General features: G+C 52.7%; 2 protein-coding genes across 26 annotated transcripts in view; one reads left to right on the top strand and one right to left on the bottom strand.

Annotated features, from left to right (window-relative positions):
- LOC113882592 overlaps positions 1-12327 on the top strand; it is a 46129-nt gene that overhangs the window by 24260 nt on the left and 9542 nt on the right. For 3 of the 16 annotated variants that reach the window (XR_003508391.1, XR_003508387.1, XR_003508381.1), the window contains exons 1-4: positions 5349-5639; positions 5727-6928; positions 7790-7926; positions 9471-9679. Coding sequence is in view for 1 of the 16 variants with exons in the window: in XM_027525519.1 (XP_027381320.1) it covers positions 5727-5797; positions 6344-6611; positions 6698-6903 (545 nt within the window). In the remaining 15 variants the exon portion in view is untranslated. Of the gene's footprint in view, positions 1-5299; positions 5640-5726; positions 6929-7789; positions 8506-9470; positions 9680-9945; positions 10038-12327 lie in introns of those variants that run through there. The other 13 variants (XR_003508386.1, XR_003508390.1, XR_003508392.1 and 10 more) reach the window with 12 other exon arrangements.
- Positions 7361-12327, bottom strand: part of NEDD4L (neural precursor cell expressed, developmentally down-regulated 4-like, E3 ubiquitin protein ligase) — a 381718-nt gene continuing 376751 nt past the window's right edge. For 6 of the 10 annotated variants that reach the window (XM_027525515.1, XM_027525516.1, XM_027525508.1 and 3 more), the window contains one exon: positions 7361-12097. In XM_027525515.1, the coding sequence (XP_027381316.1) occupies positions 11995-12097 (103 nt within the window). In that variant the 3' untranslated portion in view covers positions 7361-11994. The remainder of the gene's footprint in view (positions 12098-12327) is intronic. The other 4 variants (XM_027525517.1, XM_027525511.1, XM_027525513.1 and 1 more) reach the window with 2 other exon arrangements.

Genomic DNA, 12327 nt, shown 5'->3' with positions numbered 1-12327 from the left:
TCACCCTGCTTCCCCGGGCACCTAACCAGTTCCCTCTGACCCAGCCTTACTGAGCACCCAAGGGACAGAGAACACTGATGTCACCTATGCTTTCAGGGTGCTTACGGTGATGAGGAGGAAGACAATAATTATACAACGAACCACAGCAAGAGGCAGAAAGGGGCAGAGCGCTGTAGGTTCAGAAGTGAGACGAAACTTCATTGGGTTGGAAGGAATCCGGAAAGGCTCCCTGGAGGAAGGGACATCTGAGAGGGACTCTGAATTTTAGGTAGATTTGGACATGGGGGAGGTCATTCCCAGGAGAGAGAACTGCGTGAGCAAAGGCAAGAAGGAAGGATTGGACGGGCTGCGTATGGGGGGCTCGTGTGTTTGAGGGAAGAGAGGGGCAGGGAGGGAAACTGAGTCAGGGACCTGCTCACCCTTGGCCCGGAGTGCTTGGCTAGGGGGCTTAGACGTTCATGAGCTGACACTGGCAGCCTTGATGGATGATTTCCGCCGTGGAGGGCGATGATGCGAGCTGGGCTCTCAGAGCTGCGCACACACTGCACGGAGGGAGGGGAGAAGGGCAGGGCGTGGGGGGCAGGTGTGCTCAGGGGGACGACTTGGGCAAAAGCTCCCAAGGCGGTAAGGCGCGGGGTGGCCTGGAAGGGAGCGAGCCACCGAGGGAAGCACGCACGCGCGCCCCAGCCCCGCCCCCTCTGCGGAGCCCCCGCTGGTCGGGCCTCTGCTCCCCAGTCCCACCCAGACCTCCCCTTCTGAGGTCCCCGGTCAGTTCCCTGTCGCCAGCTCGTAATCACTTAGGTCCTCATATTGGAGACCTGCCGGCAGTGCCTAACACGTGCCTGCCCGCCGTCCTCACGCCGTCTTCCCGGCCGCCAAGACCACACGGGCCCTGCTTTGTTCCCGCCTCCCTGCCGCTCCTCCTCTCGTGACTGTCTCAGCCTCCAGTCCGGGAATCCCACCTCCTCAGTCGCAGCTTGAAATTCCATCGACCGGCTGATGGCGCTGAAGTTGGTACCTCCAGCCTAGACATCTCCCCGAGCTTCTGCGTTCAACTTTGTGCTTGCCTTGCTCAGTTGGGATGTCCAACAGCTGACTCAGCATTAGCATATTCCAAAAGGTCCTTGCGCCTGCATCCCTGCCCTTCTTAGGGCCTTTGTGTTTGGTGCGCCTCTGTTTGCACCTGGTCTTCCCCAAGTAGCCACAAGACTCACCCTTACCTCCTTGAGATCTTTATCCTGAGCCACTGTGACTAATTTATTTTTTGGCCTCTCTGCGTGGCATGAAGCATCTTAGTTCTCTGACCAGGGATGGAAACTGCCCCCTGCGGTAGAAGTGCAAAGTCCTAGCCCTTGGGCCACCAGGGAAGTCCGTTCTGTCCAGATTCGCGTCCTCCCACGCCATCTCCTCCTTCTGTTTGCTTTCTTTGGTTTCACCAGCGTTTAATGCAGTGCACTATTTACTTATTTATGCATTGATTGTCTGCCTCCACTGGAATGTATATTTGTTGGAGGGAAGGATATTTGTTCTGAATGGTTATATTTCCAGTTGCTGCAAGCGTGTGGCACATGGTGGCATGTTTCTGGATGGACGAGTGAGTGGAAAGGGAGCTGGGGAGCAAGGCCATGCGAGAGGTCACACTTAAAGCCCCAGGCTGGATGCTTGGAAGACACCAGAGCAGAACACTAAAGACACTTAGAAACAGAAGTCTGGAAGCAGAGGGCGCTTAGCCTGGGGCTGTGTGAGTCTGAGTGACCAGGGGATCTCACGAGGAGATCCGGGGGTGCTGGAGGGAAGGGTTGAGGGTGCCGGGAGAGGTCGTGGGTAGAGGCAGATCTGGTCACTGCTCGTGTGGTGGTGATGACTTTAAGCCACAGGGGAGGTAGGGAGAGCGAGAGAGAGTGAGACAAAGGACACCAGGGATGAATTATTGGGAAACACCTGCATGAGGAGAGTGGCTTGAGAAGGAGAGAACAACCAGGAGAGGCATATGTCATGGAAACCAGGATCGAGCTTCAAGGAAGCAGAAACGGTTGACAACAGTGCAGGCTGAAGACGGGGAAGGCGGTGCTGGGGGCGACCCCCTGGAGGCCTGTCCTGCTGCTCAGGTGCCCTGTACGGCCCTGAGCACCACACAGGCGCTGACGGGCAAGTCGTGGACACAGGGGCTGATGGGCAAGTTGTGGACACAGTGATTGACCAGCCTGGCGGTGTGATCAGAGCTGGGCTGGAGTTGGGCTGGCCAGCATGTTGGGCAGCTGGGAAAGGGAGAGAGAGAAGTGGACACGTGCCTTGCTGTGGAGACCATCCAGGCCAGTGGAGTGGTCTGGAAGAGAATTTTAAGGGCTGATGGCTTCCACGTTCAACTTGCAGAGCAAAAAGAAAGATCTGGCTCCAGGTCACCTGGGCCCGTAAGTGTCTGGGACCTCCGGACAGACGGCCGTCGCTGGTGACGCAGGAAGAGCAGCAGCGCATTTCTCAAGGTCACGGTGCTCCCGCCTCTACAGCTAATATTTGCCTCTTATTGACCCAATACCCAGCCTGTTACTTTTTAACTGGAGCCTGGGGTTCAAAGGCCTGACTTTTGTTTGACTACGCCTTCAGATGGGGAGGGCATGTCCCTTGATAACCTCACCTGATGAACAAGCAAGGATCTTCTGAGTAAATATAGGCTGCACAGAGACAGGACGGAGGCGGGCCAGAGTGGGGAGAGGCTGGGGGTCGGAGGGAGAGGACCCCGCTGCCAGAGGCACTCCTCTAATTTGTAAGAGAGCTGAACAACTAGAATTCGAAAGACGAATCCCAAGCTCTCCAGCACAAATAGTATTAAAGGGTTTTAGCAATTAGCTTATGTTTATCCAATAGAAACACTTTAAAAAAAGGCACATCCTGGTGCTCCATCACATAGTTCCCGAGGGTAGAGAACCCAGCCCCCCGGTCTCCAGGTATCTACGGCCCGTCATCTCTGTTGGACTAAGGGATGTTCGTGTTGCCCCTGGGTCTGGAAAATGTAGGGCCCTTGCTTTCGAAGGTGGAGAGAGATCTGTCCTGGGGCAGAGAGGCAGTGTGGTCCTGGGGCTTCCCTGGAGCAGGCTGTCTTTGCAGGTAGGGGTTCCTTGTGTGGGGCTTCCCAGGTGGCTCAGGGGTGAAGACTCTGCCTGCCAGTGCAGAAGATGCAGGAGACATGGGTTAGAGCCATCCCCGGGTCAGGAAGATCCCCTGGAGAAGGCAATGGCAACCCACTCCAGTCTTCTTGCCTGGAGAACCCCATGGGCAGAGGAGCCTGGCGGACTACAGTCTGTGGGGTCGCAAAGAGTCGGACACGACTGAGTGACTAATCCACAACATCTCTGTGTTTGCTGGACATTGTGGCTTGAAGCAGGGCCTTTGCCCTCAAAAGCCCTCTTCCACTCACTTTGCTGCGGGCTTCCCTGAGAGCTCAGTTGGTAAAGAATCCGCCTGCAATGCAGGAGACCCCAGTTCAATCCCTGGGTTGGGAAGATGCCCTGGAGAAGGGAAAGGCTACCCACTCCAGTATTCTGGCCTGGAGAATTCCATGGGTCCAAGGGGTCGCAAAGAGTCGGATACAACTGAGCGACTTTCACTCAGATGCCATCAGGTCAGTCTTTACTCCTGTTGGTTTAAGTCTAAGCCTCACCTTTGGAGTCTGTAAAAACATCTAGAACAGGTCACACATTTGGTGTGATCAGTCATGTGCGTCTTAGTGTGAACGAGTGCCTGGGCTCTTCCCTCGGAGAGGAGGTTTGGTGCAGAGGGTGGAGGGTGGGCCAGAGTGAGTGGCTGACGGGAGGCTTTGAGCCAAACCACCTGGGTTCAGATCTCTCCTCTGTAAGACTCTGGGCCTCCTGGTCCGAGTCCTCGTGTGTAAGTTGGCAGGGACAGTATCTACCGAATTAGACTGAGATTTATGGTAAGCAATAGTACTACTATCCCAAGAGAGGAATCATAGACTATGAAAGCTCGGCAAATGGCAGGAAGGGCACTCTCCGAAGGGAGATTGATTCTGCAAAGAGGTGCTGAAGGCTGCCTGAACTCCGCTTCCCAGCCTCCTTTGCGGTTAGCTGTGGCCGTGCGGCTGGGGGCGGGGGTCTGTCCCTCTGGTCCTCCTCCTCTTGCACGACCTTACACGGGCTGCCCCTCCCCCTGCCTGGGGGCTGCAGAGGGTCCTGAGACAGGGGATGGTGGAGGGGCGTCTGGGAGCAGCCCCTCACCTCCCAGCCTGGAGTTTACCGTGCAGACAGTAGGGCGTGCACTGGGGTGGTGGCTGAGCTCGGTCGCTCAGCCGCGTCTGACTCTCTGAGGCCCCCTCGCCTGCAGCCTGCCAGGCTGCTCTGTCCCCGGGATTCCCCAGGTAAGGACACTGGAGTGTCCTCCTCCGGGGGATCCTCCCAGATCAGGGCTGGAACCTGTGTCTCCTGCTTTGGCAGGTGGATTCTTCACCACTGAGCCGCCCGGGAAGCCCACAATTGTGCAGCAACCCCGATTCCCACAGCTTCTGCGCCCAGTGCTGTGGGGCCCTTACCCTGCTCGAGGGCTCCTCCTGCGTTTTGAGGAGGGTGTGGGGACACCTGGAGTGGCGGTGGGCTCTGGCCCCTGCCAGCAAGAGACGGTTCCCTGAGTATGTTGACCACAACCTCTTCCTGGCTGGGATGAGACTGCGTGAGGGAGACTGAAGCTTTTTACACCATCCTGGTGACCCGGCTCAGAGGTGGGAGGCTGCCTGGGGTGCCCCTGGTACCCATCTGTGCTCTGGTCCTCTGCACCCCCAGAGACCACCCTGCACTCTGCTCCACCATGAGGGGTTTAAGAGAATGAGACCAGCTCAATGTGTTTGCAAGGTTCCCTTGACAACCAGGTTCCCCGCCTGAAGCAGGATGCTGAGGGTCTGACCTCGACCCTGGGCCTGACCTCGCCAGAGGTGGCCTCGAGGCTGAGGGTGGCTGTCCGCTTCCAGCTGGGCTGTTGGTGGCCCTCCTCTCTCCCCCGGGCCTGGTGGCGAGCGGCCCCTCTGCGGCAGACAAGCTGCTGAAGGGAGGAGACGGGGTCAGAGAGGTCACACCAGCCCCCAGGGACCCACGGGGGCAGTGCGAGAAGCTGATCGGCCCCTCCCTGGGGTCTTCGGTTCCCACGGCCATCATCCTGGGTCTCTGCAGGGCCGCCCCTGAGAGCAACAAGTGAGGTCAACTGCACTGGGCACCCGGGGAGGAAGCGAGGGCAAGAACTGGGGACTCACGCGGCCAAGGTCCTTCTGGATCGAATATCTGGCAGTCATGTGATTAAAGCGTGGTGAGCTCCAGGCACGTAGCAGTGCGGAACGGTCTGCCTTTAGCTGGTCTGGCTCTTCAGTCTGAACAAGGCCACGCAGGGTTGAAAACTGGTAACTTCACTCTGGGAAGTGTATGTAAAAGTCCCACGGTGCGGGACTGCTTAGAAGTTGCCAGAACGTATGATTTCCCTTTAATCACAGCGAGACCTGCCTGTCGGCTGTCGCTTCAGCATCTTCAGTGTGCAGCTGGAGGTTTCCTTCCCACATGACCCTACACCCCTTCCAAACGGGCCTATCTGTAGACGAACTTCTCCCGCAGAGAAAAGAAGGCTTTCCCCAAGCACTGGGGGAGGTGAGCGCAAGGGCTTGGGGAGGAAATGTGTGCCCTCCCCTCCTACCATCAGGTCCCCTCTCTCCAAGGCTGTGTCTGTTCCTACAGCCAGTGAGGCCCCGAGGCTGCAGAGCTGCAGGCGATGGTGCCCCGTGGATGTGTGGAGAGGCACCGAAGGGGTAAGTGGGCCGGATATCCGGCCAAGGAGGGGATTCAGATAGAACAGGTAGCTCAGGCTTCAAGATAAAGTGCAGCAGGCGGACCCAGAGGGGCCAGGATCTGCTGCTGTTGAGCGCAGGGGCCGGGGCTGGGCTGGGACTCGAGGGTAGCCTCTGACCTGCTCTCTGAAGCCCCGGGTATCGAGGGGGCCTCGCTCCCGAGGCCCAGCTGAGGGGAGATGCCACTTCGCTCGGAGGCAGGGGCAGCCTCTCCACTGCTTTCTGGTCAAGCTGACTCTGTGACGTGCTGCCAGGATGGACTTGGACTTGGCTGGGAAGGGGAAGGAGGCGCTGCCTGGGGCTGCAGGAAGGGGACAGGCTGATTGGGCCACTTGCCCTGTTCCCCAGGCTGGCCTGCGGTCAGTCCTACAAAGGGAGCCTTGGTTCTGCACTTCCTCAGCCCCCACCAGCAGGTGTCCCCCAGGTGGGGCCAGGATCCCCTAGTCCCCTGATGAAGGAGTCCGTCTGGGTCAATAAAAGCCACCATCATTTTGTTCTCCTGTCCAGTCCAAGTCCTACAAACACTCGCTTAGAGACCCCGTGGCCCGGGTTCTCTGGGAGCGCAGTGTTGAGAGGCACCGTCTTCCGGATGGGGACGCACCAAGGGGATGGGAAGTGGAATCTGCCCTCATACGTCCAGGGGCCCCTCTGGATGTGGTACCCAGGACCAGCCACAGTGATGAGAATTCCCGGATGCCCACGCTTACCACCAGCTTTTACCAGGAGGCTTTGGAGTTTCAGGACTGCCTAGGTCACCTTTGGAGTTCAGAGCAGGGTAAGCGTTTACTAACCCAGCAACCATGTAACTGATGTATGATTTATTCCTCTATTTCATATAAACTCATCATGTGTGTTTCTGAGGATGGCCATACACAAGTTCAGGGCGGCTCTATCCGCCGACATCTCCCTTGTGTGTTCCCGTGAGGCTGGAGGAGGCTGCAGGAACGCAGAAGTCTACTGCCAGCTTTCCAGCAGGACATGGTCTACTGCTAACTGAAAGAGACAGGGAGCGAGAGGCCAGGACGAAATTACATCCTGCTCGGACGCTACCTCCCGGCAGTCTCTGAGGGCACAAGTTAAGGCCAGCAAGAGGTAAGAAAGAGGAACGAAATGTGAGTCCTCCTCCTGTTTTATCAGGGAATTGACATGATAGCTGGATTTTCTTTCTGAGAACCATCTTAGGCTTCATTACTGAGTCTCATTAACGAACATAAATTGAGGGTGAGTTGGAGGAAAACCAGAGATGAAATATGCCTTTCCAGTCATGGACTTTATACTACCACTTGGGTAATCCATCAAGTCATTAACTCTTAAATAAAAGACAGATGGATAAGAATAGAGGTACATCCCATTAAGCTCAACCCATGTGTTCAGGGAAGTCTTTAATGATGTTTTAAAAGATGGGGAACTTCTAGGGAGATGCTTCTAATGAGCATATTATCTACAAAGTTGCAGGCATTTGAATATCACCCCCCAAACAATTAAGACGAAGAAGCTTTAAAGCAGACAACCTGTAATACTTGATGTAGAAAAAGTTCCAGCTTCCACAATCCTTTATTAAATATTTGACAAGTCGCATCACGTCTTTACAATGACTTCATTTTGTCACATTACTCTTTTGTTCAGTCAGGAAAACAATCCACAATCTCTCTTTAGGTCTCTCAAGAAAAACGAAAAGCAAAAGGAATTTGTTCAACAAAACGTTTCTACGTGTATCAAATTCAACTATATTTTAAAGCTATTCTGATTGTGAAAATGAGCATTTAGCCAGACGATGTCTTTTAAAAAATTTCCAAGTTGTTTGGTTTTTAATCACCGTATCAAATAGTACTTGGCTTTTATCAGGAGGTGAGGTTATAATAAAAAGTTATGAAACATCGAGAATTCATTTGGAATGCTTGAAACTGTTCACCTTAAAAGTCACTGTTTTTTTCATGTTTCGTTTGATAATAGATGCTGAATTAAGAGATGACAGCATATTCTATCATCATCTCCCTTGGGTTCTCTGAGAGTCAGAATTCTCAGGACACAGCTTGGAGAAAACGGCAGCAGGACTAACCTCACTCCCTTTCAAAACCAGATTCCTCATGGTAGGTGTAAACGCTACACAAATATATACAGGTGTACTTGGACAGCAGATGTTGGGATATGTGTTACACACGGAGTAGGGAAGGAGCAACAGTTACGCAAAGTTAACATGAAGGGAACCGTGACAATCCAGGTGACATCAGTCTGAGGGAGACGGGCAGTGGTTTCTGTAGGAACGCAGATTCTGTCTGTGGACACAGGGTCACGGTCATGAGGCTTACGATGCACTGATACACGTCGCGAAGGTAGCACACAGAGGCCTGTCACCAACGCCGTGAGACTCTACCGTCACTCGTACAAACACAAAACCGACTGACGAACAGACATGCGTCCTAAACATGCGTTACTCTGCAGGTAACACCTTTAACGAAGGGGAGGGGTCTAAACGAGAGGTTTTCTTGGACGATTCTGTACCAACAGAAAGCTCTCCTTTCCTATAAAACATACAAGCCCACATCCTAATGCTACAGCTTTGTCTCTGACGCGCTGAAAACACTCTGGGGACCGGGGCGGGGGTGTGTGAATGCAGATGTATATACACTGTTCGTTAAGGCTTTGATAAATTAAAAAAAAAAAAAAAAGTGGTCCAAAGTATATCACATTTTGCTTCCCAGTTTTAAAATCTAAAGTACAAAGTGGAGTTTATTAAGGATTATTTTAAAAAACGCATCTTGGACCTAAAATTGGCAGTTTTGACTTACCAGGGTGTACCCCAAAGTCTGAATAAGACAGAGGTAGTGCAGGACCTCCTGGGGGCCGGAGGGGGGTCCCCTGCATGGCTTTGCCCCCTGCCGGCAGGCAGGAGACGACACCGGGGTCTGCCAGGGCTGCGGAGTCGGGGTAAGGAGGCAAGAGGGGCCCAGTGCACGGCTGGGCGAGGGCTTGAGGACTGGTTAACCCAGGTGCTCTCTCTATGGATCCTGACATTTCAGAGGCGAGATACAGGACTTAGAAAAACAGCGGAGTCACGTGAGAAACAATTAGTAACTGTGAGGACAATTAGTAGTTGGCGGCACACGAGCTGTTTTCAAGGGAGCCAGTTTGGACCTGGCAAGTTCGCACGGCAACGGTCCATGCTGTCCATTGAACAGTGTGAGATGCAGAGAGTGGTTCAAATATTTTGCGAACCATCCTTCTCAGAATCTGTCCCTGCATCCTTACGTGGGAGGAACAAACCACGTCAGGTTGCTTGAAGCATTTGTCATATGGCCTTAGGGTATCTGGTGGGAGTTACCAAAGCACCTGGGTAAGTAAAGGGGTGTGTTTCAGGAGAAAGGAAAAGAGCGCTGAGACCCACGCCTCATCACTCCCTGTCGCAGAGGCGGCAGGCAGACGAGCAGACCCTGCCTGGAGCCAATCCCTACCGGGCAGGACTCCCCAAATTCACTGTTAGGCCGACAAGAGAGGGGGCTAGAAACACACAGGACTTTTACAGGTGACTGGGTTAGCTGATGTTTAAAAACCTTTCAACCACATGCAATATTGCAAATTCTGGAACTGACTTCTTAATCTCATGGCAAAATGGCCCATAATGGCTCTTTTCCAGGGGACTAGAGAAGCTGGATCCCGGTCATTTCTAGGAAGGCATCACTGTTAGAGCAATCTGGGGGTGGCGATGCCATCCTCCGCCCCCAGGCCTGCTGAGCGGGGTGGACAGAGGCCTCTGCTCTGCCCGCTGTGCCTCTCCCTTGCCGCCTCCTGAGGCTACAGCGTGAAGGTGGTGGACAGCGGTCGTCAGGATCGAGAGAAAGCAAGGTACGTGGCCCTCTTAGACAAACAGTGAAGCGCTGAGAGTTGCTGAGAACTGGGGAAGCTTATTTGGATTCAAGGAAGCCAAAGCCCCCAAACTCTAAACCCAGCACTTTCGAGCTGTCACTGAAATCAGATAATAAGGGAGAGATGAACCAAACCGTCATTCACAATTACCGCCTTCCAAGTATTCACGGGGGTCTATTTCGGTAATTCTTATCTGTTCTTGGCACAGAAATGACCTTAGAATGGGTTTTCTTTCGTGTTTTCAGTACTTTGCCTAATTTGCATTCGGTGAACATTCTGATTTAAGAATTTATGAAATGACAGAAGAATCCCAGTTCTTCGACAAGGATTGTTGGATTTCTTCCCTATAATTACACACTTACAAAACCCATCCCAGCACACTGCTCTCCCAGGCTTTGACATGAATCATAAAAAGGAAGCCGAGGGGCTAAGAGAAGAAGACACTTGTTACATCAACTGAAGGGAGAAATTCCCACCAAGAGGTAAAAATAATGAGCAATATGGTTTTTTTCCCCTAATTACTCAATATCTGGGTTTTCTGATCACTATTGGATTTTTAAAAATCAACGTGAGAAGGGAACCCTCAGCTCTGTAGAACTCCACCTTCTTTTAGATGCCAAGGGCTCTGTAGCCCCAACTCAACCTCAAACATTCGTGGCTTCCCACAAGCCACCTGGAAGATCCTAAGTGGAGGCCCTGAAACCACAATTCTTTTGGTCTCATCTACGACTGGCAAGCAATATATCCAGTTTCCCTGGACAGCCGCCACAGGGTTTAGGACAACACAGGTTAAGAAGGACAGAAGGGTTTGCTAGACCCCCTTGCCCTGCCTCAGGCATTCTCTCAAAACACATTTCTGCAACGAGGACTCAAGAGTGGCCAAGAACCTGAATCCTGCAGAACTCTCCACCCCCAGCAGGGTCAGCTGGAGAGCCAGATGTCAGGGCGTCAAATCAAGTCTCTCCGCCCTTTTAATCTAGCACGTGACGGACACAGCTTGGGCAGAACATGGTATGGAAGCATGCAACAGGTCATCGGGAACAAAACCCGGTTAGATTAAGTGTCTAGTAATCTTTGCAGTGGAGTAGAAATCACAAAACGCTTGGTGAGGGCAGGTCTCTAGGCTCAGCTTTACAGCCAGGGTGTAGACACCAGCAGCCAGATTCACAACCGATAGATATTGCACCGGAAAGGCGTGTGCCGAGAGAAGAAATCACACTCAGTGCTATGATTAAAAACAAAGCCAAAACAAAGCCAGGTATGACCTCCATGTGGTACATAAAGTGCCTTCAGAACTGGTGCGGTTACAACAAAAGCCATGTGTTCAGCTGCCATTAGCAAACTCGCACACGCAGGAGACTGCGCAGGCCCGCTTTCTGCAGCTTCCAACCACTCGGCGCCAAGCTTCATTGGAGTGTCTCTACTACAACAGCGAGGAGGGAAATACGGTAGGAGGACTGTACAGCATCGGGAAGGGCTAAGCAGCCGCTCTCACGAGAAGCGATCGTGCAACCCTGCCTCAAATGTCTCCAGCACACGCAGTTACTTCTCAGGAATAAGGGCGTGATTCCTTCAAGTCAACACAGATTTTGTCATGCTATGTTACAATTCTCTCAGTGTGCAGCTATTATGCTAAATCTGAACAACAAAAAAAGTAATATCCAGTTTTCATTCTGAGCATGGAAAAAACTGTCATGATGCCTAATGTTAGAGTATTTGTCTGCAGAGGGATTTTGGACAGAAGTCAGTCTTCCATAGCTAATCCGGTAGGGGGTAGGGCTTTCCAAGTACTTTAAAAATAAAAACATCACCGACATTAAACCTGGTATGAAATTCAAATACAAAAAAAAAAAAAATATGCTCACTTTTCCAAGTACATGAGACATCTTTAATTGTAGTGAAATAAGATCTGCAAATCGGTCTAAATCATTTTAAAAAGTAAACATGAGTTGTAATACTATACCTGTAGAGTGATTAATTCCATTCGCTGTCATTATAAAGTATGGAAAATATTTATTAAGGGCTTGGCCTACAGAGGCGCAACATAAATAGAATAAGTCCTCCTGAAATGTAATCAGTATACACATCAACCAGTTGGAAATGGGTGGTGGGAAATGCAGGAACGCCACCCGGGACGGGGCCTCCCTGTCGGCCGTGGGCAGGGCGGGGGCAGGGGCTCTGCTCCGAGACCCCTCGCCGCGCGGCTCTGCCAGCGTCTCTGCAGAGTCTGTCAGGCAAATGGAAAAGCGCGAGCAGGACTTGCTCGAAGAACAGCCGCCCCGAGGCAGGCGCGCCTAATCCACCCCCTCGAAGCCTTGGGCGTTTTCCACAGCCATGAGGAGCTTCTCTCGTAAATCTTCGAAGGTTTCATACGGAGGTAAGTCAAGGCGATTAAAGCTGCAAAAGTAACAACACAGCAGAGGTAAACGCCAGCATGTCTGCCCGTGAGCTGCACCCGGGCCTCCCCGACTTGGCTTAGGAGCACACTTGGTGTTTGAGCAGGACTGCAGAAGCCTCAGCACAAAAATCCTAATCCAGTGGTGACTGCCCACAGTGCACCCTGCAGGGGGCGAGAAAAGGATCTCGAATCGTCTGTGAAACCTCTCTACTACCGTCGGCCGTGGATC

This window comes from Bos indicus x Bos taurus, chromosome 24 (genome assembly GCF_003369695.1).
Source record: "Bos indicus x Bos taurus breed Angus x Brahman F1 hybrid chromosome 24, Bos_hybrid_MaternalHap_v2.0, whole genome shotgun sequence".
In the NCBI taxonomy this organism is placed as follows: domain Eukaryota; kingdom Metazoa; phylum Chordata; class Mammalia; order Artiodactyla; family Bovidae; genus Bos; species Bos indicus x Bos taurus.
Note: the sequence above shows the minus strand (reverse complement) of the source record. Positions and strands in the feature narration are given on the sequence as shown.